The sequence below is a fragment of the Prunus persica genome, chromosome G6 (genome assembly GCF_000346465.2).
Source record: "Prunus persica cultivar Lovell chromosome G6, Prunus_persica_NCBIv2, whole genome shotgun sequence".
Classification (NCBI taxonomy): Eukaryota; Viridiplantae; Streptophyta; class Magnoliopsida; order Rosales; family Rosaceae; genus Prunus; species Prunus persica.
This window is the reverse complement of record NC_034014.1, coordinates 24,945,311-24,969,614: the sequence shown is the minus strand read 5'-3', so window position 1 is coordinate 24,969,614 and position 24,304 is coordinate 24,945,311. Positions and strand designations below refer to the sequence as shown.

The following is a 24,304-nucleotide window of genomic DNA, read 5'->3' as shown; positions in this document are numbered from 1 at the left end:
TTTTGTTATGTTGTAAATGAGCTTTGAGAAATTGAATGTATTTCTAAAGTCTATTTAATATAAGATATTTTTATAATTTGGACTCTTATATTAAGTATAAAAGTGAATCTCCCATAATAATTTAATAAACATGCCAAATGACGCCGTAGCCGCAGCTATATAGTAAAGTGGTGCAAATATTTCAAACAAAGAAAAAGAAAAAGGAAATGTGGTGCACATAATAAACATGCAAAACGACGCCGTAGCCGGAACAAAAAGGGAGAGAAAATATCATAAGGCGCGCTCGAGTCGAAGCGCAGCTGAAGATGGCGGTTGTTATGTTGGTTAACTACCATAAACCTCTGGCTATAACTGTCCAATCTCAATCGCAAAACCCTAGCTTCAATTCCCGCAAAATTAACCCCAATCAATCCCATGCCTGGAGGGCTCGCCGTCGCCCCATAATCAATGGACTGAATGGAGACACAGAATCCGACCCGACCAATCCACAAGGTACTCTCTCTCTCTCTCTCTCTCTCTCTCTCAATTTCCGTACATACTGAAAATGCTCACCAAGCAGTTCGCTTGTAAGCAGATAAGGAAGTGGACAATTTGGGAGTTAAAGCTGCATTATGTGTGCTCAAATTCTACAAAAGTAAGCATCTTTTTTTCTTCTTAAGCATCTTTTTTTCTTCTTCTTTCTCTGGAAGTTGCTTTTAATTATTACTTATCGTCAATTTAAACGTGATTAAGAAAGTCATTGACTTTTAATTAGTAATAATAATGGTGGGTTATGACTAAATTAAGCAAATTTGTGAAAGTGCAGGGGAAATCTCACCTCTCTTACTGAATAGTTGCCGGTATGTCCCAACCTGCAGTGAGTACTCAATGCAAGCTTACAAGAAATATGGATTTGCAAAAGGTTCAGTCTTGACAGCTTGGCGAATCTGTCGTTGTAATCCCCTTGGTAATTAAACCCGTTCTTAATTTTGCTGGGTTTCTTTTTATTCCTTTAAATTCTTTTGGGTCTTTAAATTTATGTGAATTGTTCGTTTCTCATTTTTAGGTGGCACTGGATATGATCCTCCACGATGGTTCGAAGAGACAAGTTTGCCTGAAGAAGAATAGATGAATTATGCTATATTCCCTGTATAAGATTAAAAGTTCTTTCGTTTGAGAGGGAAAATTGAACTAAAACTTCGGTACAGGAATGAATGCTCTTAACCGCTACAAGCCTTATGAGACGTTGAGCCGAAATTACATTATTTTATGGTTCTGCTGCCCCACAACATGATTAAAGTCGTTAAGTACCTGTTTATCATCCATAAAATATGATTTGCTCCGACAATTTAGTACCAGGTTGAAGTATGTATTAAGTGGGCATAAATTAATAGTTAGTGGGACTCATGTACTGGTCCTTCCAATCCAATGATGAAGCAGCTTTGCATTTGATCCCAAAGACCTGTTTCTTTTGTGCTTTGTCTTGTATTGCCTTGCCTGGCGAATCAAATTCCATTTCTATGGTGGTAGTCAGACTCAGATACCAAATTCTATAAGCAGGCCAACTCCAGATGCCTCCGGCGGAGTATGACTTGAGCTAAAAAGAATATGGTATTTCAGAAAAGTTTAAATCTTTTAAGGAAGTGGGTAAGATTGTTTTTAAAAAGCCACTTATGCTAATAAACAAGGGAAATCCCAATTACAACGAATAGTATAATTGTCTTAGAGAGAGAGAGAGAGAGAGAGAGAGAGAGAGAGAGAGAGAGAGAATTTCTTTCATAGAAAGTTTAGAAACACAACTGGTATGAAACTGCACAATTTTCTGTTCTGCTTCTTAAATTGAACAAAGATTGTGAACATGGTGACGGACTTTTACCTTGCTAAAGGTAAGTGTTACAAAATTCTTCAAGACTTCAAGACTCTCTACAGGGAGACAAAGCACCACACCAATGACCATCTCTTATAATGCATGATCCATAATTAACCATCAACAGTGAAAGTCAGCTACGCCTTTTACCTGCCAGATTATCAACAAATGTGAGGAGGGCAATAACAAGAAGAGAGAGAGAGAGAGAGAGAGAGAGAGAGAGAGAGGATAAAACATAACAAAAACTTAAATCAAGCAACACAATTACCTTGAATCACTCCAGTATCTTTGTTGAATGCCGAAGGGCTAAGAAGCAGATTACAAGCACTAATAACTGTGCCTTTTGAAGTTTCTTAAGCAGGTTTCCAAGTAGAAAGGGCATAGACAGTTCGTCCCTTCCATCCCTGCAACAGCCAGCGGCTATCTTCATCAATGACAAAATCCTTGTGGTAACCAGATCTCACTTTCTCACCTGCCCTCTTCACAAGCCCTCGGTCTAAAGGTAGTTGCACAAACCCAGCCCTCAAGTTACGGACTTGCCATTGTTTGTATGTTTCTGGCCTTTCCACCCGCTCCCATCCTTCACAAGCTATAACATTTAATGCCTCCCTGCCAAAGATCTCTGTCTCAATTAACATCCTCTCCCGGTCCTCTCGGGGTACAACAGTTTCAAGCATATCAAACAGTGAAGAAAAATGAAACAATGCCTCTCGGAACCTGGTAACAAAGAAGGGGGCATTGAACGCCCCGTTAACAATTCCATGGATGAAAAGGTCTGGATTAATTCTCCTTATCAAATCAAGAACCCTGTCTCTTGGACTGTCCACAGCCACACTTTCATCAAGCAAGTTCTTGCCCCGATATAAAAAGTTCACAACAAGAACCTCATCCCTGTCAATCTTGAGTTCCTCAAGTTTAATGGTATCCCAGTTCTTTGCAATAGCATTGTACTCAAATGGCACGTTAAACTTCTCAGCATAAGCTGCCAAACGACGTCCTGTTTCCTCAACTCGCTCAGCTGGCCGAAATCCTGGTTGGGGAAATTCGATTCCAGTAATCCGAAGCCTTGGAGGTCCACCATCCCTCCAGGAAATACGTTGAATAAGGGTGGGCCATTGGAAACCATAAAGGATACCGAAATCTATGACATGGACCCTTGTCGCATTTTGTGCTAGATTCATTATTGTCTTGTTTGAAACAAAATTAGATATCTTCTTAAAGGGGGATGCAGCAAGGTATAGATGGTAAGCTTTCAAGAAATCAGCAGCAGAGGTTCTTTTGCTAACAAGGGCTTTACAAATCTGGCTACCAGTACCAGCCAAGCGTGCCTCAAGGCCATCAGCAAGGCAATGAGCAAGTCTCTGAGTCCCATCTCCAAAAGGAGAAGAATGCTGTCTGACCTTTTTTAGCAGTTCATTTGCGCTTCTATGATCATCAGCTGCAACTGCTTGTGCACAACTGATTAGGAGGGTTCTCAAATCCACCACCTCCTTTTTACCAGTTTGTTTCTTACCGCGACCTTTCCCTCCATTTGATCCTTTGGATTGCCCATTCTGTGGCATGCTTTTGCTCATTCCATTCTGCAAGGCCTCGCGAAGAGATTCCAAGCGCTCCAGACCCTCCCCGGTGCTACAAAGCAATACAGTATCGAACAGCTCCGACCGCAGAATAGATTCAGTAGAAACAGCTGCTTGCTTGCTTCTCCTTGATTCCTCTACATCGTCATCCTCCCTATACAGATTCTTCCTTCCCCTTGATCCACTAGGAGAATATTCTCCTTCATCCTTTTTCTCCACCTTGACAACTTCACCATTGGTCCCAACCTTTGGCGCTTGAGCCGACAGCCCATTTGCCTCCAGGTTAACAACCAACTTAGTCTCACCAGGAAGAAATCTACTAGCCTCCTCAACTCCCTTCTTGAACTGCCAAACAGATTGGCTCTCAGTATTCAAATCTGGCATATGAAGACTACTAGGAGAGTCCACCTGCCCATCCAGGCTACTGACCCTAGTTGAAGAGCCATAACGTGATTGAGAAATGCTATAAGCTGGAAGACCCTTTAATTGAGCCAAATGTCCATCTGGACTTTGAATCAAGGTATTGTCACCGAAATAGCCACCACTGTTACAAGTACTCGTGATATAGTTGCTCCTAGTTCCAGAAAAACTATCTCCTGGGCTCTCACCATATTGAATGGCATAATCCTGGTGTAGCTCTGGAGAAGGGGGATATTTCTTTCCAAGGACCTCATAGAATGACTTCTCAGCCGCTTGAAGTTCCAAAGACTCTTGAAGCATGCAAGTCTTGTCCTCCATGTCTTCTTCCATAAGCATCTGGTTTATGTACTTCAAGACTACATCTGAAAAGTCACAATCTTCCTGAGAATCGTCCTCAGGGCTCACACTTGCGTATGAAGATACATTATTTGGGGTAAGAACGGGTTGAGGGTAATTAAATTCCTTATAATTATTATCTAAGAAGGCATTACTATCGAATTGGGATCGGGCCACGATGTTCGGATGTGAAAGAATGGGTAAAACTCGGTTCCCTAATTGGACTCCATTGAAAGAATCAGAGAAAGCCCTAAGACGACGATCCATTGTCATGAACTTTGTAATTACTCTACAGTCTCTATAAAAACCCAACTAGGAGAGAGAACCAAAATCCAAAAAAGCTGCAGAATTTCCTTCCAAATTAGTTTCCTTCTTCAACCTAAAAAACCATTAAAATACCAAAATGAAAATGGAAACCTCCACAAGTACATCTACAAACTTTCAAACTTCAAAAATTCACAAACTAAAGCATCTTAAACAACAAGAAACACCAAAACTTCACAGCATAATCACAGAAAAATCACTGAAACAGGTAGCTTTTCTCAATTATAAAAATATAATTAGTTAATTCAATATGAAGGTCAACTATGAACAGAAATAACTTCAAAAACCCAGGAATGCTACAACAAACAAAACCTCTAATCTACTTGGGTTATGTCAAACCACAAAATATCAAAAGCTTACCTCTGAGTAGAGCTAAGCCTGAAGCTCACAGAGAGATTGCAGCAGAGAGAAGCAGAGCGAGCAGAGAGATGGAACACTCATAGGAGAGCTCACGTTGTTCTTTCAAGTTTTTAAGGTTGTCTTTCTGGGTTATTAGACGAACACCAGCCGTTGATATCAAGTTTTCACCGGGTATAGCCTGTCCATATCATGAGACGAACCGGTTTCATCTTGTCTTCCCGTGTATCATGACCCTCTGGACGACGTTGCCTATTCCTGATTGCCACGTGTCCATCAGAAAACGAAATGTTGTCCCACGTGGCTCATTTCTCTTTCCACTTCTGCAGAACAAGCTAGTCACTTCACCCCACTTTCACTTTGTTCAGATTTACAGAAATGCCCTTGTATTGTCAAGATTTTAGAACCTCATAATAAATGCAACGTCTCCATTTGAATGACCCAAATTTTTTGTTTTTTTTATACAAGTGATATTGAAAACGGAGAGTTCTAATAGAAAATCTCTTTCGACCAACTTAAAAAAAAAACAGAAAACCTCGGGGGTCTGTATTCGATGAGTTATAAATTTTTTACAATGAAGTTGGTGTAAACTTAATTTGTCATTTAATCTTCCTATATGAATTTCGAAAATGAGGATGAATCGTCTCTCATTTGAGTCATGCTATGAACAATCGCTTAAGAACAATTCCTCTTGTTTTATAGGAATGCAAAACGTTTATTTTGTTTTGTGAGTTCATTTGCCAAATATGGAAATAAATCTCACTCTCACTCTCGAGTCCACTGTCAAATTTTGGAAAAAGAATTCATTAAAAGGCTCTAGATTTTAAGAGAAATATTTTCTAACTGACATGTTTTTTTGGTCAAGTCATAAAGATTTTATGTTGAATTAACTGTCACTGATAGTGATTTTCTTTTGTTAATGATAGTGCTTTAAAAACATTTAAAATGTTTGACATAATTATTCTAATATATAAAAAAAAAGTTTGACAAGAATAGCAAGAGAAAGGAGTGTGACACATGAGCATGGGAGTGGGGAGGCATATTTCTGATAGCAGAAAGAGGCAAGGACGAAATTTCAATTCTTATTGAGAAGGACAGAAAGTGCTTTTGCTCATTAAAAAAAGTGCTTCCATCGTAGGTTGACTCCTTCAATTGGTTGCCATCCGATTTGCCATGTGTGATTTGTGTGGCTTTGTGCTGTCTTAGATTTTTGTTATGCCACTAACAACAATTAACAATTAAATAATAACCCAAGTTGAAGACTAATGTTCGATGGTCAAAAAACATAATTTAGCCCTGTTTCTGGTAACGATTCGATGAATTACTCATAAGTTGCAAGTACATAGTACTCAGTTTTTTAAGCAGAAAACGAGTCCTCACCACTGTTTGAATGGAAAAGCAAATTACCCCTTTGACTATGGTGGGCATGTTTAAGGTACTTTCAAACAATTTTATTTAGTTTTTTATACTAGAGATATTTTAGGGGACGGAGGGGGGGGTTTCTCACATATATACATTCTCAACGTGTTATGGGAGTTCGAACTTGAGATCACTGATTTGCAAATCAAGCTCCTTTTCAGGAGTTGGCTTAAACAATTTTAATTATAAATTAAGATTAAAGCTTTAAAAAAATTGATCAACCCAAGTTAAGCACATGCCACACCAAGGACCACCAATTAGAAACAAACCAATTGGAATTCCTTCACATGCTCCATTGTCTTTATAGAAATTAGTAAACCATGTGTTGAGCGCAGTGAGGCTTCAAGTTTATAGATCTTTGTTATGTATATGATATAGTGGGTAAGTGATTCTGTTGTTGATCAGGGCATACTAATACTCTTTTATGTTGTCAGATTGCAATTAAGATCATTGATTAAGATAAATAGTGCTTAAGACTTATAGTGCAGTCTGCATCATCAATGACGGCAATTGCAAACCGATTAGTATAAGATACACAAACCCAAAATAAAAAACTTAACCCACGCAGAAAAATAACAAAATACTATTTGAGTGACAGATATAAAAACTCAGAAAAAAGATCGACAAAATTGATTTCAAGGAGAGAGAGAGAGAGAGGATAGGAAATATACGCATGCACTGGCATAAAATCTTGGCAGAAAATCAAACAATTTGTCATATTATATATATTCCATGTGATGTCTGGTGGATTTAATGAAGTCTCAGAGCATACTCCAGTTGCTGCATAAACAATCATTTACATATCACACAAGACTCTTCTTAACTGGGAAAGGATAGATTGGTGTCTTGTGGATCAAGTGAGAGAAATAGCATATTACATCAAGTCTCATTTACATGACAATTTTCTAGCTGTAACATCTACATACAGATACCCTCTTCTTCCCAGATCTTTTTTTACAAAGCCTAGGCCTCAGACTGCTGCTTTGACCTGTTGCTTGGCGCGCCGCTGAGACCAGCAGGCATGGGCAGCTAGGACTCTGTCCAGAAGCTCCTGCGGAACGGGCTCTCCCCTCCTTTGCTGGGCGGAGATTCTTGCTGTGTGTACCAATGTTTTCCACTTGTCCTGCAAATTTTCCACATTTTGTTAGGAGCGCAACAATGTAGTACATTTTCTAAGGCCATGGGCTATCATAAAGACGACGCTGATACAAGGCAACAGCTTAACTGCTTTAAACCTCAAAACTGAATATTCAAAGTGTAAAAGGGTGTTCAACACTATTCAAACTACATGAGGTTGAAAAACGAACTATAGATGAATTCAGGGAAAAAATACTAACCCGAAAAATCCATTTGACCTTGTACTCAAATTAATTACTCACCTTCAAATCCACATAAGTTCGATGTTTTGCACCATCAAAAGCACGCAACTTAACGTCACGCCACCTGCAACCCAAGAAAACTGTCACATAGTCTGCATCATGGTACTAATATTCCTTGACCATAGCGAAGCGATAATGATCAAACCAACCTTCCTGTTCCGAGTTTCTCAACAGCTTGAACCAATGCTTCTACTTCTGGAACAGAGAAAGGTCTCCTGATCCGGCGCTGTACATACTCTGGATGCCCAGATTTCCGATGAAAAGGAACCACAGCCAATGCATTCATGCTAATTGGTGGAACTGCAACCAGAGCTTGGGATGCTTGTGGGGTTTTTTCAATAGAGGTACTAGGAAGAGAGGGAACTGCGTTTAGGTCTCTTTTAACATAACCACCAAAATTAATTACTGGAGGATTTGGGGAGACATTTGAAGTCCCCGGTTGTGACACCAAAGATGCAGAATGCCTGACAACAAAACATACCCTCATGAATATAAGGCAACCAGATTAACTCTTAGGTACTGAAACTAGGAATAATGAGAGTATGAGCTGCAAGAGTGGGGAAAGAACCACTACAAGAAGTTCCAATTCATAAGCTAACACTTGCTAAACCGTTACCTGGTTAACTCCCGAGATCTGCCAGATGGCAAAGAAGGATCTTTGCTGCGTGGAGAATATGTAAGCTTTGCACGTTTTGGCTCCAACATAAAGCCCAAATTACGACTCTTCTCATCCTGAGAAATCCCAGTCTGAAGTAGAGTTTTGTTGTCATCTCTGACCTTTTTTCCCCGGACCAGGATGCCAACATGTAATCCATCTCCAAGTATGGATGTTACTGCCTCCATTACTGTCCTCTACAGAAAAAACATCAGATATTACCAATTAAATCTAAACAAAATAATAGCGTGAGATTTCTTGAACCGTATTTGGATCCATTTTTCTTCCCAACATAATTAAGAGGTCAAATGAAATACGCAAAAATGGAAAAAGACTGTATGATAGAGAAAGATTGCATACCTTCAGCATATTCTTAATTGTAATTGATAGTCTAATTTCCAGCTATGAACTACCTAGAAAGCAAAATGCCTCCTTATTCCTGACGCCCCAAAAGTACAAACGCAGGGATGAAACTTAACATTCCACCCAACCAACCTTGATTGGTCTAAGGAATTGCAATCGCCCAATCATCTATGTCAGCCAGGCTAAGTTTTCCAGCTTAAAAAGTATCGAAATAATGTCAAGAACTACTTATTTGATAAGTTGAAGTAACCTGCAATGGCTTTGGTGAAACACATTTGATTTGACTAAATATTTCATATGACATTCTAAAATCCACACCATAACTTTATACCCCACCACCACACCACATCAAAAAATAGAGTTAGGCTTAAATGTTAATTGTTTCTTGAAACCTAGGGAAACAATATGGAAGCAAAGTTAACATATCAACAGCTCAGAAAAAGGTAATAACACAAACCTTCAATGAACCAACAGTTGCGGTTGCAGGAATTTCAATAAAGAGATCGGGAACCTTGAAGGATTTAATACTAAGCTTCACTGATTAACAAAAGGAAGAGTGTGTAAGAAAATTATAAAGTAAAATGGCAATATGTAGTAGAATTCCAGACAACGTCAATAGATATTCTTACCATTGCAATCACTGGACTTGAGTGGTACTTGCCCACCTGTTGTTGAGGATGATGGTCCAATTTCTGCATTTAGGAGCTAGGATTGTTAAGCCAAACTTGATACATCCCTAAAACCTAAACCTTCAATGTAAATGGAGAGTATAATGTGCACTGTGCACATGTGTAGAAAATGGAAAGCGGACAGTATGCATCATTGAACCTGCGCAGTAGTTGTCACTATTTACTCTCTTATCAGGAGAATTAAATATGCTTTCACAGTTAAACCCTCTATCAGGTGTAGCGAGTGGCATCCGATTAAAGAACTTTCTCTTTTTAAAAGGATAAATCTTCTGTGATCTTTGATGTGTATAACAATTTCTCCCGTGGCGGTAAACTTGCCTGATCTTCCCATCTGAAAGCATCAAACCACCATCAAAGCATATTTATCATAACGAACATAAAATCCAGAAAGGTTTAGTCAATACACCAAAAAGGGCACAAGAGAAAATGTTTCTATCCTAAGCCAAGGATATTGATAGGAAACTAATATCAATTGCACAGTTCATGAAATCCAACAGACTAATCATAACACCTACAACTTACTTTACATTCAAAACAAGAGTGCATTACAAAGCCAATTACCATTTCTAGAATAACCCCCAATCCTCCTCTCAGGAGCTACTCTCCAGTGCCTGGACGCAGCAAGATTATTTATTTTCTCATCACCGGCGTCTGGTGGGTGCTCAAATTCTTTTACCACGCTGAGGGGTTGGGCATACCTAACACAGTTTTCGTCATCATCTCTACTATCTACTTTAATATTAGCACAATGGCAGAGTAAAGGATCATGATTTTTGCAGTCCCCTGAAAAGGAAGTCTTTACATCATGCCCACAACTGACCAGTTCAGGAGGCATCCCTTCCACTTTCATTATATCCTCAGAATTGCCTAAAATCTGGGTTCTTTCATCCTTTATGCTCATATCCTTTGATGGTCCAGTCTCTAGCTTCCTCTTAAGTACACCCCGTGGCTTCTCTTCAACAGAATCTCCAAATAAGGGAGAGTCACTGAATATTTTGTTAGAATATATACTCTCTGAATGATCAAAACTTTTTGATGCTCGGTTGATCTCATAACTAAAATTTTCCTGAGAATGTGAAACCCCATTCAATGTATAACTTTGTTGGCACTCTTGCATCCTGCCCACACATAAAAGGGTTTGCTCATCACAGCTTCCGCGCTCACACGGGTCTTCCTTTGACAAGTTTCCTTTCTCCTGTTTGCTCTTAGTGGTATCATCAAAAATGAAATGCGCATCCTTTCCACAAGAATCATTTGTTGGCAGAGGATGTTCACTCTCCTGCAATAACTTACCAGCTACACTGGCCAAAATCTCAAAAGCACGAATTTGATTGGCCTCTAGTTTCTTCTTGATAGGTACCCTTCCCTGAACCAAAAATATTAATAGATCACAAGATCAGGACTCCTTGTACATACAAAATAGAATGTCAACAGGCAACCCATAAGATTGGTCATGGAAGCCTTTACCCTGGCTGATCTAGAAGCTCGAGGAACCTCAGGCACCTGGTAGCCATTGAAGCCATAGTCCAACCTCCGCTGCAATACCATATCTCAGACTTTCATCGCAAGTAGAAAAAGTCATCTGCTAAAAGTAACAAGCTTCTTTAATCTCAAGGCCTACAGAACAAGACCCTGTTAGCTAACCAAAATTAATGCAATCAGTTCAACATCACAAGATAAAAACAATGACATGAAATTCACTTATGCGTTGAGGAATGGAAAATATAGAAATTTGTGAAAAACAAGTAGCAGAATTGGCAGCCAGGAAATTCTTGCATCGAATGCATGTGAAGAAAGAAAAAAGGTAAAAGACCACTGCATGGGGTGAAGCTGGGCTGTATGATGTAAATAATAGACTAATACTGATGAAACTAGAACAAAACTTGTACTTCAACCAAATAAATATCGCATCAAGGTTAAGAGGCCGGATCAACAAAAAAGGAACATATATGAAACAAATTGTTGGGTGGTTGATAACTTAATACGAAAACGAATTTATGTGTCCTAATCCCATGAATAAAAGAACACCGACCAAGAACACTAGGACACAAAAACATCAAACAAATCGTACTCTTTCTTTAACAACGGGTACATAATGCAGATAAGATCTTATATGCTTTTAAGTGGTCTTGTACCAATTGCTGCAAAACCCAAAGTTCTAAAGTCAAAATGAGATCTGCACTAAGAGAAGACCAACTTTGGGACCAAATTTAATTCAGTGAAGTACAACTCAAAAAACGGAACAACAGAAGATCAGAATCAAAATAAATTCCAAAAACTCTGCGCAACCAAATGTAGCTTTCCTGCTGTCCTTCCCTTTCCCCTGGGAAATTCATTTTTCAGTTTCATTTCTGGCCAATCATCTTCATGACTACTTCCAGATAGCCAAAATCTAAGGAGGAACAAAAATATATACAGACCTACATATTCTCCCATATAAAATAAATAAAACAAAGGAAAATCAAATGCAGAAATTACTAGAATAGTATATGTGTGAGGCAATGCAGACAAGAAGGCTTACAGTTAAAAGGGTAAAGTACAGACAAAAGGGTAGTTAGAAAACCTTGAAATCATCCCATTGCAGAATACAATATATGTCAACTTGTTCCTAAATAAGACCCCTCAATTTCTACAAATCATAACAAAGTTAACACCTTTTTTATGTCACGAAGGCATAACTTAACATATGTATTAGTATATAAAAGAACAGGAAGCCAACGTTAAACCCTGACAGAATGTAAAACGGCAGATCATCATATAGTTCACTGGTTCAAACATCATATTTATATTTGACAGAGAGAGAGAGAGAGGAAGGAATTACAATTCCACCAGAAAGTGAGTACATATGACGGGAATTTGGAAGACAAAAATTCGAAGAAATTCAAATGTGCAAACACATAAAAACACATCAGGGCAAGCATATTAAACAGAAAAATATGAGATTCTAGAAAAATACATGCAAAATTTGATCTGGGTTCTCATTTTCATGGATGAAAATATAAATCCCTGCCTGAAAAGAGAGAATTACTCTTGTTTTTTCTTATAAGGGACACAGAAAGCAGTGTCTAAAATACACATAATATTCTCACCTCACCTATGAAAGTGGGTTCTGTCTGATCACCAAAAACCCCCTGAAAACCACCCAACTTGTTTCTTAAACCCCCCAACTGTTTATAAAGTTTGAACTTCATCCCCATAATTGAGCTAACCGGTAACTGGTGGGAGTTTACCGGCTACAGCAGTTAAGAAAAACCTCTTGGACCAGTTCCTACGTTTGAGCCACATCACTTCTGTTCTTGACACGTGTAAGTCTCTCCATAATTCTGGGTTGAATCTTATCTCGTTCACATAAAAACAATGCACTTTTCTGTACGTACGGGAGAGGTTCAATCATCTTTGCTGCTCTTCCTAGGCCCTTCCACCGTGTTCCACGTTCCTTGTCTTCTATTTTTTGACCAACTCATACCAAGGCTTTTGTGTGTATAAAAATACCTGAATTATTTGCTCATGTAAGAACTTGTCCCAAAGTAATAAAAATCTGCACAACTCCAACTTATAACTTGTTGATTCCTCAACAAATGTGTCCTCTCTTGAATTATGAGTCAATATGTTCTCATTATTGATGTTTATAGTCGACAACCTTGTTGATCAAATTTGATTTGAACTCAGAATTTTTTTCAACAAAATTAAATTAACGCGTTTCAACAAAATTAAATTAGCGCGTTTTAAACATAATTGTGAACTACCCCACGCATACACGCATGGGTGTGTAAGCTGGTGAAGTGTGCAGTCAAATTAAAGGGGCAATGAGAGCTTGCCAAAATTATCAAAACTCAAACGAATTATATGGACACTATGATTGTCTCTCTAAGATGAAAAAGTTGTAGACATGTCTCTCTCTCGTTGGGGTAGTTGGGCAAAATTTATGACATGAAAGCTAAAGTAGCATCCAATTTTTGACGGAAAACAAATATCCAATCACTTCGTATAAACCCAAAAAGCAAACCCACATTACAATGGCATGAGGTCCATAAATTCACGAGATGGGATTTCATTGGAAGAGGTAAAGCTAGCATTCCAACATGCTAAGTGAGGCAAAGAACGATAAGTTAGGGGATAAGGGTGGCATATTTTTGTGGTGAGAGAGAGAATGGATAAGGGAGGACCAAGTGAAAAAGGTCTGAAATGGTCCTGAGAGTACGGACAGGAAGGAAATTGAAAGAGAACGCAGGCCACAATGTGACCTTTTTTTCGCATCGGTTCACATCAGCCAGCTGAAAGACAAACCCATGTTTCTCTGAAACAGAGGCTCGCCAAGAACTTTGGAAGCAGCCAACAGCCTTTACACGTGCGAGCCACCACCACCATCACAACAGCACATAATCATGCGTGCCTGTCTCAGGACCACCATCACTACCATCTCTTTCATTGTATTCTAAACCCTAAGTCACAGACACCTCATTAACAGAGCCATTCGGTACATTCGTAGAAATTGTCACACAAGAACGAGTCAGATTTCCAACCTTTAATTGCTTTTCATAATAAAAGATTGCAAAAGATCTAACACCACAACACATCCATGTCATAGCTAGGAAAGCCTATCCGTCTTATAATTCCATCATGATACTGACTCCCAAGGGGAGCGAGCAAAGGTAAGAATAACAAATAAATATGCAAAACTATTATACAAGCAAAACAATCACATGATACACCTCAAGCAGCAGCCAAATTCTCATATTGCCAGGGGTTGAACTCTATTGATTTGACGTCAATCGCTTCAACACTGTCTGAGTTATCTACTGCAGCCCGATGTTCAGTGTATTTTCCATTGTAACGGTACACTTCCAAGTCATCCCACGTTGTAGGACAGATTTCATCTGTTTTGTCAAACCATCTTGGAGTAAACTCCTGTCCCTTTGCCACTCGATTTTTCTTCTCATCTCTCTGTCTCTCCTCCAGACTGACAAAAAAGTAGGTAGACATATTTAAGATGTCAGTTTTTACCAATGATTTTCATATTTCAATTCAATCTTCTTACTGTATTTTGTGTGTGTGTGTGTGTGTGTGTGTGTGTGTGTGTGTGAGAGAGAGAGAGAGAGAGAGAGAGAGAGACCTGCTCTTTTCAAAACCCGCTTTGGATAAGTCACCTTGCTCCAGTGCGTATCTATCAGGACGCAAGCGAGAGTCTGATGCCAATAACTTCTTAGGAGCAGTGTCAAAGCTATTTATCTTATGAGCAAAATGTGTGTACTGGAATTTATCATTTTCTGGAACATCAGCAACTCTCCACACCTGCAATGAAACAATGAATCATTTCCTATTAGTTTACTGAAAGGAACAAACAAAGAAAAAAGTTTGTTTGCTTGGTCACCAGAAATGGACAAAAAAGAAGTTCTCAACTAGTACGCTAGTCCTCTGATATGACAAAAAGGAAGGAACAAAATAAAATAGTTACCAATCTTCTCAGTCTTTGGGGAGATAAATAACATGGCATCATGATCATGAGAATGCACTCAATACAAAATTCAAAACTGGCCATGAAAACAATAGGAGTGCCTATGAACTATAAAGATTAGTTGGTTTCTACAACTTCATACACCAACTGGACACCAGATATGTAAAGGGCAAATATAGCTATCAATGACCTCAGGTCTGAACCTGCAATTCCACTTTGCAAGAACCAGACAGAAGTCCACTCCAGGTTTTCCTAAACAAGATTCAAGTTACAAGGTGTAGCTGGCAAAACCTAACCTCTTTCAGTTCAGTGCCAGGAAGTGGTTCCCCTTCTGAGTCACAGGGTTGATAACTCATTGACTCGTTCCATTTTCCAGTCATCAATATTTTAGGTTCCTCGGCAGAATTATAAACATACCCATCTACTTCATAGCGACCAGATCTGCAAGCACAATATTTTATCAGATCAAGTGTGAAATCAACATAGAGCATACACTAGGATAACTAAAGATTAAAAAAACCTTGAACCCAAACCAAGTCATTATCCCAAAAGACTGGAGTTGACTACATATATCTCTTTCCACATTAGTTTTGGCCCTCCATTTGGAGTTTTTCCCCTGGCCACTCAGTCTGGTCTAAAATCTTGGTGTTGTCAATTTTTGTTTCAGATCAACACATCCCATGAGTATATTGTGCCCAATCAGGAGTAGGTAACTAATAAAACAACAAGAAGGTAGGTTCACAATGTTACAGTTTTTTTTTTTTAATAGAAGCCTAGAAGATAGTTTTAGACCTGAAACTTCGATTGTATGACCAAAATACCATCCACAAGATGTTACTCAATAAGCAGTCACGTGATGCAAACAATGCTACAAGTGATGAGCAGTGAACACTACAATAGAAAGGTAGTCATACCCAAACCAGCCGCATGGTTGAAAATATAGCACAACTTTGTCCCCCGTGGTCAAATTGGTCAGAACCATATCTCCTGGTGAATCAACCCATGTTCGTCCAAAAATTAAGTTGTTAACTTTTGTTGGAGGGGGTGCCAAATCAAGGACTACGCCATCTTTTTTTAGGGTCAAACGCGTTCTGCATAAAAAACAATTAAAGGTTACACAAGTTGTTAATAAAGAGTACTATGCAATTTCATCTCTTGCTTAAACACAAATCATTAGATGAAGAAAATGTTTTCATTTTCAAATCTCATGATAAAAGGCTACCATTACAATTTCAAAGGAGTTAAGAAGATACAAAATCACTTAGTAACAAAATTATAGCCACAGAGAAAGATCAAATTATGTTACCTTCCGACTGGATAGATATCAATTGAGTTCCCTAGAAATTTGGTTTTCACCTTCGAAGTTATGTCGTAAATGAAATGCTCATTTTCAGCATGACCAGCACTCATAGGAGGGTGATGACTGACCTGGAAGGAATACAAGAACATAAACTCATTTAAATATGATAATGATAAGCATCCCAGTATATACCAAACAACTTGAGATTCATGCAAATAAATAAAAAGTGCTTTTATTTTCATCCCAAAGCACCATAAATTATAACTAAACAAAGAATTGCTAGTTTTGGTGCTTAGTACTTACTTGTTCTGATATAAACGTAATGCCACCATGGTTAACCATCTCATAAGTCTCACCAAGTATTGGATTGAATGGCTTCCAGGTTCGTTGAAAGGCAAAGTAAACAGATATAAAAAATGAGGCTGCAACCAGCAACTGTAAGTTAGTCATCATACAGTGCATGCACAAACAGAAAAGGAGAGGGAAATGAAGTGGAAACAGCGATGCCTATACAGAGCAGAGATGCAGAAAATACTTACATGCATACACCAATCTCATGTATGGATCCTCACATTCATCTGCCAGATCTAACAGATGGGAGTATTCCATCAGCTGTAACATAATTGGGCAATTGTAAGATTCACTGAGGAGAACAGGATCGGATTGAACAAAGCTTCTTATAATGCCATTCAATTACAAATAACACAAACCTCTGCCATTTTCTGTAGCATAGTCATTGGCTCAAAAATAAGCACTGGAAGGGTCACCAATGATGTGACGTCAGAGCCTATATACTTCTGCATCACCTTCCAGTAACCATCCCGATCCTAAAAAAGAAAGAGGAAGAACTTCTGAATTGAGCATGCATGAAAGCATTAGAAAGTTTTGAAAAGAAAAAAAAAGTAGTTTTTATCAATACAAAAATAGATTGTCTTATTATCCCTATAGGAAAAGCATCAGTTTCTGCTTATAAGATCAACATAAGGCATGCACAGAAGCTGCCATACAAGGAATAAAGGAAGAAAAGGTTTCATTTTAGTCAACTAAGAATGAACTGATCCAGCTTGTCCAAAGAAAAATTAGAAATGACAGGATGCCTGATTCTAGGTGTGTATTATATCACCTACGTGATAATTACAGTGCACCATATGGTACTCTATGATGCCTGCCTTCAAAGGCCATCAGACACGAGCTAATATAAGGGCTGATCACCATGCGAGAAATGCAATCTTGACAATGTTTTGCAACCCTAACAACTATATTGGGAACAAAACCAATATGGAAACGTTTTCTCCATTGTCATATAGGGGAGTTGGGTATTTCCATGGCGGAAAAGTAGTGTACCTCCTGCTTCCACCTTCCTTTCCTTGCTTCGTCTTCGAGATCTTCTGAGCTTCCATCTGGGTTGATAACCTCCAGCCCCTCATAACCCACTATGCTGTACAGTGAAAATACCAAGAATTGTCACAATCGGATTCTTCAAAACATAGAAAACTAGCTTCTCAGCATGCAGACATTAGATTCAGAACTTGGCAGTACTTCTAAGTAATTAAACACCAAGTAAATGCCACAACCATCAAAAAACCACTTAAATTAATCCACATCAACAGAAATTCCAAATTAGTAAGCGATTCATTTCAAACCCAATAGAACATAGAAGCCAGATTTAAAGCTTTTACAGTAACAGCTAGCACCAGCAGTGCTTCAATTGACACCAAGAGCAAGAGAATTGAACAGACACAAATCAAAATCCGATCTCCATGAAACCAAAAACTGTAAACGAATTACAGAACCAGCTCGAAAGATGAAATTAAAGAGGGATTTGACTGATACCCGTTGACGGATTTGGTCATGGCGCTGCCAAGATTGGTCAAAGTGGAAGCCATCGAGGCGAAGAAACCTCCACTCTGCTTCGGATCCTTGGGAGCCATCTCCGATGTAAGCTAACCCTAGTTTCTGATTTTGCTCGCACAGCAGCTTCTGAAGAACAATAACAAAGCGAGCGATCAAGCAAAAGAGAGAGAGAGGGAGAGAGGGAGAGAGAAAGAGGCAGAGAGGTTAATTTAGAGAGAGACTTGACGAGGGTGAGGTGGAAAATTTGGATTTAAATGTTTATTTTAAATAAGACCAAAGCGATTAACAGCGAAGATTAGCAACGAGTCGTTGGCGCTAGTTCTGTTTGAAGTCAACAACGGAAGGATATTTTGTCTTTTTTTTTTAAAAAAAAAATTATGTTTTGAATTATTTTGAATGTTGTGGAGGAAACGCGTTTGGGAGAGAGAGTGGGGACTGAGAAAAATCCATAAAGGCGGCGAAGGCAGGCATCGAATCCGACGCCGGCAATACAAGCAAAAAGCAACGAGGCGCAAATGCGTTTCTTGGACCCGTAACGCGTTTGAGAAGAATCGCTAGAATCGCTGGCCTCGTTGTCCATTATTATCACGGTAACGTGTGTATTTGGCCACGTGGGGGCCACTACCACTTGGTTCTTCATTTTTTTTTTTTTTAACTTAGCGAAAAAGAGAGTTTTGATCATCATCAGATTCATCATCACTAAAAACTATTTTTTTTTAACTTTATGATCTGCCAATTTGATTTCTTAACCACATGGTTAATGTCAATTTGCCTCATTAAATTTTTAAAAAATTTGAAATTTATTCCTTGTCGTTGTTGTCCAATAGTGTTACATACTATGCACCTGTGACACTTTAAAATAAAATTTATTTTATTTGTAATTCGAGTTCATACTTGAAATTTTCTTTTAAAATCTAATTTATAAAGAAAATGCGCTAAAAAACTCATATACGATCCCGGATTCCCGTCATAAGCTATTCTTCTGATATGTGACGTTGGGTTCTAACAGCTTGTTATGTAGTACAAAGCCACCTAGGTTTTCACATGCCAATATTCCATTTGAATCAAAAGGCTTAAGCTTTAAGAAAGAAAGAAAGAACGTATCCAAAAAAAAATGAACATAATTGTACTATCTCACAACTATAGAATAAAAAATAAAATAAAAACACTAGGTATGAAGGTTATAAACTTATATACAATCATATATGTATCGATAGGAAATTTCCTCTCCACAAGTAGGCATTGTATGTTTTTCTCGTACAATTTTTCTTGATTGTGTGCTTTCTACTTTTGCTACTGTACAACTTGGAATGGATGACCAAGTTTTATTTGATCTCATTGGCATCGGGCTGGGCTGGAGAGTTGGATTGAATTTGGGCTGGGAAAACAGAAAATTAGGCCGGCCTTCAAATTGATTAATGTTGAATGTTAGCCCAATGTTGGCCCACTTAGTATAATTTTGGGTCAAACTGAAACTCTGACATCATCTGACACCTGTAATATTTATTAGGGTTGGTTTGGTTTGGTGGCTCACATAAAACACACACTTCCTTCTGCTTGGATTTATGCTTTCTCAAAACTCAAACCTCAATTTGAAGCAATACATGTATGTCCTCTTCTTCCCTATTGCTTTTAATTGTATTTTCTATGGTTGGTGAGCAGCAAATGACCGACTGAGACATGTAGCATATTTAATAATTCTGCAATTGAACCATTATGCTATTAAATTAGTAAAATATAAAGTAATAATTAGCGGTGGATTCAATTAACATGTATAAAGAATTTGCTTGAAATAAATAAAGAGGTGTATTGTTATTTTAATTTACATGTTTGTAGCAGCACGATTGGGTTCTTCACATGCCTGCATACTTTATAATTACGTTGTGGCATCAAGCAATTGCGGTTTGTCAATTAATTAAATTGAAAAAATTAATTTAGCAATGTCAATTTTTTGAATGTCCATGCATGTGCAGGTTACGTGACAAAAAAAATGGATGGTATTTATATCGGAAATAAACGGCCTATGACCACCGAACACGTGGACAGAATCAATATTGGCTGCAGAAACCCTTCGACACTTTGCCTACCGAAGACGTCCATTTTGCCCCTTTTACTACCGGACACGTGTCATGCTCACAATCTACGTCCACAGTCCCACATCGAAAATATGAGCACAGTGCACACCTCCCAAGGCCTATATAAGAAGACCCATATCCCCAAAAGGGGGGAATCATAACGAACGGTACGCTATCGATTGATCTGTCAGTTAACATTACTAAAACCGTACTTACTAAAGCATCGGAGAGCCTTTGGCCGATACCACACCGGTACCCCAAGGACTTACCGAACGCGTCCTTTTGTAGGTACTCACCCTTCTGAAGCAAGACGTTTTCCGAAGATAGTGACCTGCCGAAGGCATAATATAACTAAGTTGGCGAAATACGTGCCGAACCACTTGTTCGCATCAACAGATGGATATAAAAAAAATCAACAAATCTTAAGATCGAAGCCCCAACTCTAAGATTTTGATCGTGGGTGCCATTGGAGAGGCGAAGTCACCATCATTATGGTGGGAACCCATTTGCGGCAAAAGAACAGTTACACATAGAGAGATGATTTTTTTTATCCTAAAAAATGTTTGATTATGAAGATTTTCTACCTAATCAATTACTAAGAATAGAGAGGGAAAAAAAAAACCTCAATTTTCTAATCACCGTCTGTCACGCTTTCACACTAGATACAGCAAAAGTAAAGAATCGTGTTAAAATCATGCTCTCCATATACAACGCATATGATTAAATATTCAATCATTACTTTTTTGCATGGAATTATTTAATCACTGACAGCTGCAACAATAATTTTCATATACGACAACGAAATGAAAGTAAGAAGAAGAAGGCTATGTTTGCCTGTGATCAAAATGCAATTATATTATATTTATTTTTTCAGAAATCAAAATGCAATTTTCTCATTCAAAAAATGTTTAATCTGTTCTAATTTTATTTTAATTTTTCCATTTTTGTAACGCGACGTCAAAAGTCCGAACGAACAGTGCCTTAAAGCTAAAGAATTGGGTAGGAGCCACGTACGTATCGGCCAAATGAAGCGGAGCAGTTCAATTCAGGCCAACAGCTTCTCAACTGATGAAAGTTGACTAAAGGCAGCCTCTTTTCCTGACTTTGTGCTCCTAAAGCTCTCACCTTTGTCACCGTCGCTTCACATTCATATCCTCTGCATCAAAAACCTTCATCAATTTTAGCTTTCAACCCAATTCTTTGATACTTTGCCCACTTCAATGGCGGCAGAGCCTGCATCTTCAGGACCCCAAATGAGAGTGAACTCCAGGCGGAGTTACAACGTGGTGCACCCAGTGGACATAGAGACACCTCCACTAGCTTCTCCAGCTCCAGCTTCATCCCCTGATGTGTATCGAGAGGTCAAGCATTTCAAGAAGTGGGTTGTTTGGCTGATACCTGTTTTTGTTGTTGCCAATGTTATTATGTTCATCATCACCATGTATGTCAACAACTGCCCTAAGAACTCGATCAATTGCATTGCCACGTTCTTGGGTAGGTTCTCCTTTCAGCCGTTTAAGGAGAACCCTCTTCTTGGACCATCATCTTCCACGTGAGTTCTTAGTTTTTGATGATCCTGTTGGTTTTCAGATTTTCAATTGGTTCTGCAAATTTTGATCTCAAATGCTGCTTTAGCTGGTTTTGTGTTTTTTTTATTGATAAATTGGTGATTTGATGGGTTTTATGAGTTTATAATTGGGTATTTTGCTGAATGTTGATTGCTATAGGCTACAGAAGATGGGGGCTTTAGATGTAAATAAGGTGGTTCACAGACACCAGGGGTGGCTTCTCATCACTTGCAATTGGTTACATGGTGGTGTTTTCCATTTATTGGCTAATATGTTGAGCCTTTTGGTTATTGGGTATCGGCTAGAGCAAGAATTTGGCTTCGGTATGTATTTTGAAAATCAGTTTTCGATCTAATTGTTGTGATGAAATTTTGTCTGCAAATTCAGAGAACTTTCTGATGATTAAAAGCATTGTCATCATTCAAAGGCAAATGGTTCTTCTTTCACAAGGAAAATTTGGGTATATCAGACAAGTTAGGCTTTTTCATTGTGATTGAGCCAAATCTATTTGATGATATAGCTCTTCATGTCAGTATACAAAACTTTAGCTCATGCCCTTTGTCCAATTCTTGTGTGTTTCTCTTGCAGTCCGGATTGGGTTGATATATGTCATCTCTGGACTTGGTGGGAGTTTGTTGTCATCGCTTTTCATCCAAACAAACATCTCTGTTGGTGCTTCTGGTGCTCTTTTTGGATTGCTGGGAGCCATGCTTTCTGAACTTGTCACTAATTGGACAATATATGCTAGTAAGGTAATTGTCAAACTGCTTGTTAAAGGAGATTCATCATACTTCAAAAACTTAGATCGGTCACCTTCAGGATCCAATATCTAATTCCTTATTATTGTTCAGTTTGGAGCACTTTTCACCCTCCTGATTGTCATAGCAATCAATTTGGCAGTGGGAATTCTCCCACACGTTGACAACTTTGCTCACATTGGAGGATTTCTTTCGGGTTTTTTTCTCGGGTTTGTATTTCTTATCCGCCCCCAGTTCGGATGGGTTAACCAAAGATATGGTCCTCCAGGATACGCATCATCTGAAGCTAAATCGAAGTTCAAGACCTATCAGTGCATTTTGTGGGTCCTTTCTGTGATCATTTTAATTGTTGGGTAAGTCAAGCCGTTTCATCTGAAGTTAAATCGAAGTTCAAGACATATCAGTACTTGTAAAAGTATATATGAAAACAAATCGTGAAACAATGTTTTATCTACTTCAAATATCAGATTCGATGTAGAGATTCCCATTCATGACAGAAGCTCTTTCTTAGTTTCTTCTACCTAGGAATGAACCCTAAAGCAACCAAAAGTAACAAAGAAACTTGGTCAATGTTGAAGATGCCTACACAGAGAAAGATATAGAATGTGGCTATTTCCCTAAAAATTATCTAGAAGTACTTATCTAGGACCCTAATTTTTATCCTTGTTTTTCCTCTTGGTTATATGTTCTCCTTCTATTAGTTCATGTTATAAATGGCACAACCAGGGATGTCATGCAAACTTGAGTAAATTGGATTTAGGCCTGCCTAAGAAAGTTTCTGTTAACTTGGAAATTTGTTAAATGAATAAACTAAATACTCTTTTGCTGATATGACAGGTTTACCGTTGGCCTGGTTATGCTTCTTCGGGGAGTTGATGCAAATAAACATTGCTCTTGGTGTCATTATTTGTCCTGTGTCCCTACTTCAAGATGGAGTTGCAAGACAGAGCCTGCATACTGCATGGTAACTAATTCCGAAAACTCTCTCCATTTCCCCCTTGCATACTATTTAGGATTTGCATTCAATTTTACAAGACAGATCCCTCTTCTCATATTGCATCACTTTATGACTGGGTAAAAAGGCTTCATGTGCTGAATATATGATCACCTGAATCTTCATCTAACTAGTTGTTAAAATTTTCGGAAAGAATACGTGACGGCTAGTTTCTGTGTGTCAAGGGGAACTGGTTTTATTAGCAAAGAGTCAATTGTACTCGTGATTAAGAACAGTATGTCTGATATTTTCTTGTGATAATCGCGTGAATCTGACTTCTCCTGTGTGCCATGACCTCATTGCAGTCAAGCCAGACGGGCAATCAGCTCTTGTTAACATGCTCAAGCAATGGTAAGAACGGCACGTATACATTGGCAAATGCAAGCAGTTCTCAGATCCAGGGGCTGTGTTCTCAGCTTTGCAGTTGATTTTTGCGGTAGAGATGAGGGGGCTTAAGGCGGCACGAGCTGCTCGCATGTATAGAGATACTATTTATGGATTTGTTTTGTTATGATACCCTTGTTATACATGTATTCGTTTCATTCTGTAATCTTTGATTCTTTATCTTTACCATGAAATACGATTGATTGCTCTGTTTTCTTTACAACATATAGATGTAGGAAGTACTAAGTGCATGTGAAAATATGTAGCCGTACGTGTAAACTCTCACACTTTGTTAAACTGCAGAGTTGCCAAAATGTGTGTGTTTCATCTCAGATTTTAGCAGGCATACCCTTTTTCTCAAGTTGTATCACTTTTTGACTGGGAAAAAAGGCTTGATGAGATGACATAAGTTAATTAATAATTTTGGAAAAAAATAATTAAGACAACCATGATCCAACTGCATCAATATCATCATGACTTGTGTGTGTCATGGTAAGTCATCGAAAATTTGCAGTCAAACAGATAGGTAAACCAGTATGTAATGTAAAATG

The 24,304-nt window shown here is 38.4% G+C and overlaps 5 protein-coding genes across 8 annotated transcripts; 2 read left to right on the top strand and 3 right to left on the bottom strand.

Moving 5' to 3' along the window:
• LOC18774125 (UPF0161 protein At3g09310) lies at positions 179-1,438 on the top strand. The gene is made up of 4 exons (XM_007206026.2): positions 179-492; positions 575-634; positions 806-946; positions 1,046-1,438. The coding sequence occupies exons 1-4, from the start codon at positions 306-308 to the stop codon at positions 1,105-1,107; spliced, it is 450 nt and encodes a 149-aa protein (XP_007206088.1). The 5' UTR covers positions 179-305; the 3' UTR covers positions 1,108-1,438.
• On the bottom strand, positions 1,729-4,982 carry LOC18773236 (scarecrow-like protein 9). Its single transcript, XM_007207153.2, has 3 exons — positions 4,864-4,982; positions 2,115-4,558; positions 1,729-1,996 (listed from the first exon to the last, which is right to left on the bottom strand). Exon 2 carries the CDS (start codon positions 4,450-4,452, stop codon positions 2,200-2,202), a length of 2,253 nt encoding a protein of 750 aa, XP_007207215.2. The 5' UTR covers positions 4,453-4,558; positions 4,864-4,982; the 3' UTR covers positions 1,729-1,996; positions 2,115-2,199.
• Positions 6,971-12,962, bottom strand: LOC18774343 (telomere repeat-binding protein 5). 4 transcript variants are annotated; one of them, XM_020566187.1, is made up of 10 exons: positions 12,455-12,962; positions 10,833-10,982; positions 9,927-10,731; positions 9,505-9,696; positions 9,306-9,368; positions 9,134-9,213; positions 8,275-8,510; positions 7,808-8,122; positions 7,659-7,722; positions 6,971-7,402 (listed from the first exon to the last, which is right to left on the bottom strand). In XM_020566187.1, exons 2-10 carry the CDS (start codon positions 10,911-10,913, stop codon positions 7,250-7,252), a joined length of 1,989 nt encoding a protein of 662 aa, XP_020421776.1. In that variant the 5' UTR covers positions 10,914-10,982; positions 12,455-12,962; the 3' UTR covers positions 6,971-7,249. The 4 variants fall into 4 exon arrangements, with proteins under 4 accessions (XP_020421776.1, XP_020421777.1, XP_007206321.1 ...); XM_020566188.1 differs by having other exon boundaries at positions 12,460-12,962; XM_007206259.2 differs by having other exon boundaries at positions 10,833-10,947; positions 12,460-12,962.
• Positions 13,927-18,462, bottom strand: LOC18772312 (oxysterol-binding protein-related protein 3A). Its single transcript, XM_007207390.2, has 10 exons — positions 17,954-18,462; positions 17,465-17,558; positions 16,831-16,947; positions 16,660-16,732; positions 16,424-16,542; positions 16,127-16,248; positions 15,735-15,911; positions 15,117-15,261; positions 14,479-14,657; positions 13,927-14,325 (listed from the first exon to the last, which is right to left on the bottom strand). Exons 1-10 carry the CDS (start codon positions 18,049-18,051, stop codon positions 14,079-14,081), a joined length of 1,371 nt encoding a protein of 456 aa, XP_007207452.1. The 5' UTR covers positions 18,052-18,462; the 3' UTR covers positions 13,927-14,078.
• Positions 20,982-24,067, top strand: LOC18774961 (RHOMBOID-like protein 1). Its single transcript, XM_007205261.2, has 6 exons — positions 20,982-21,601; positions 21,777-21,940; positions 22,206-22,369; positions 22,469-22,728; positions 23,213-23,339; positions 23,675-24,067. The coding sequence occupies exons 1-6, from the start codon at positions 21,270-21,272 to the stop codon at positions 23,795-23,797; spliced, it is 1,170 nt and encodes a 389-aa protein (XP_007205323.1). The 5' UTR covers positions 20,982-21,269; the 3' UTR covers positions 23,798-24,067.

Bases quoted from the DNA above. Each gene is read 5' to 3' on its own strand.
- LOC18774125 (XM_007206026.2), top strand. From the start codon at position 306: ATGGCGGTTGTTATGTTGGTTAACTACCATAAACCTCTGGCTATAACT. The intron at 635-805 runs GTAAGCATCTTT...GTGAAAGTGCAG, and splicing joins TGTGCTCAAATTCTACAAAA to GGGAAATCTCACCTCTCTTA. The intron at 947-1,045 runs GTAATTAAACCC...TCTCATTTTTAG, and splicing joins CTGTCGTTGTAATCCCCTTG to GTGGCACTGGATATGATCCT.
- LOC18773236 (XM_007207153.2), bottom strand. From the start codon at position 4,452: ATGACAATGGATCGTCGTCTTAGGGCTTTCTCTGATTCTTTCAATGGA.
- LOC18774343 (XM_020566187.1), bottom strand. From the start codon at position 10,913: ATGGTATTGCAGCGGAGGTTGGACTATGGCTTCAATGGCTACCAGGTG. The intron at 9,697-9,926 runs GTAATTGGCTTT...TGATGCTTTCAG, and splicing joins TGGGGGTTATTCTAGAAATG to ATGGGAAGATCAGGCAAGTT. The intron at 7,723-7,807 runs GTTGGTTTGATC...CTTGGGTTGCAG, and splicing joins GAGAAACTCGGAACAGGAAG to GTGGCGTGACGTTAAGTTGC.
- LOC18772312 (XM_007207390.2), bottom strand. From the start codon at position 18,051: ATGGCTCCCAAGGATCCGAAGCAGAGTGGAGGTTTCTTCGCCTCGATG. The intron at 16,249-16,423 runs GTAAGTACTAAG...TATTCCTTCCAG, and splicing joins TTACGTTTATATCAGAACAA to GTCAGTCATCACCCTCCTAT. The intron at 15,912-16,126 runs GTAACATAATTT...TTTTTTATGCAG, and splicing joins GATATCTATCCAGTCGGAAG to AACGCGTTTGACCCTAAAAA.
- LOC18774961 (XM_007205261.2), top strand. From the start codon at position 21,270: ATGGCGGCAGAGCCTGCATCTTCAGGACCCCAAATGAGAGTGAACTCC. The intron at 21,941-22,205 runs GTATGTATTTTG...TTTCTCTTGCAG, and splicing joins AGAGCAAGAATTTGGCTTCG to TCCGGATTGGGTTGATATAT. The intron at 22,729-23,212 runs GTAAGTCAAGCC...CTGATATGACAG, and splicing joins GTGATCATTTTAATTGTTGG to GTTTACCGTTGGCCTGGTTA.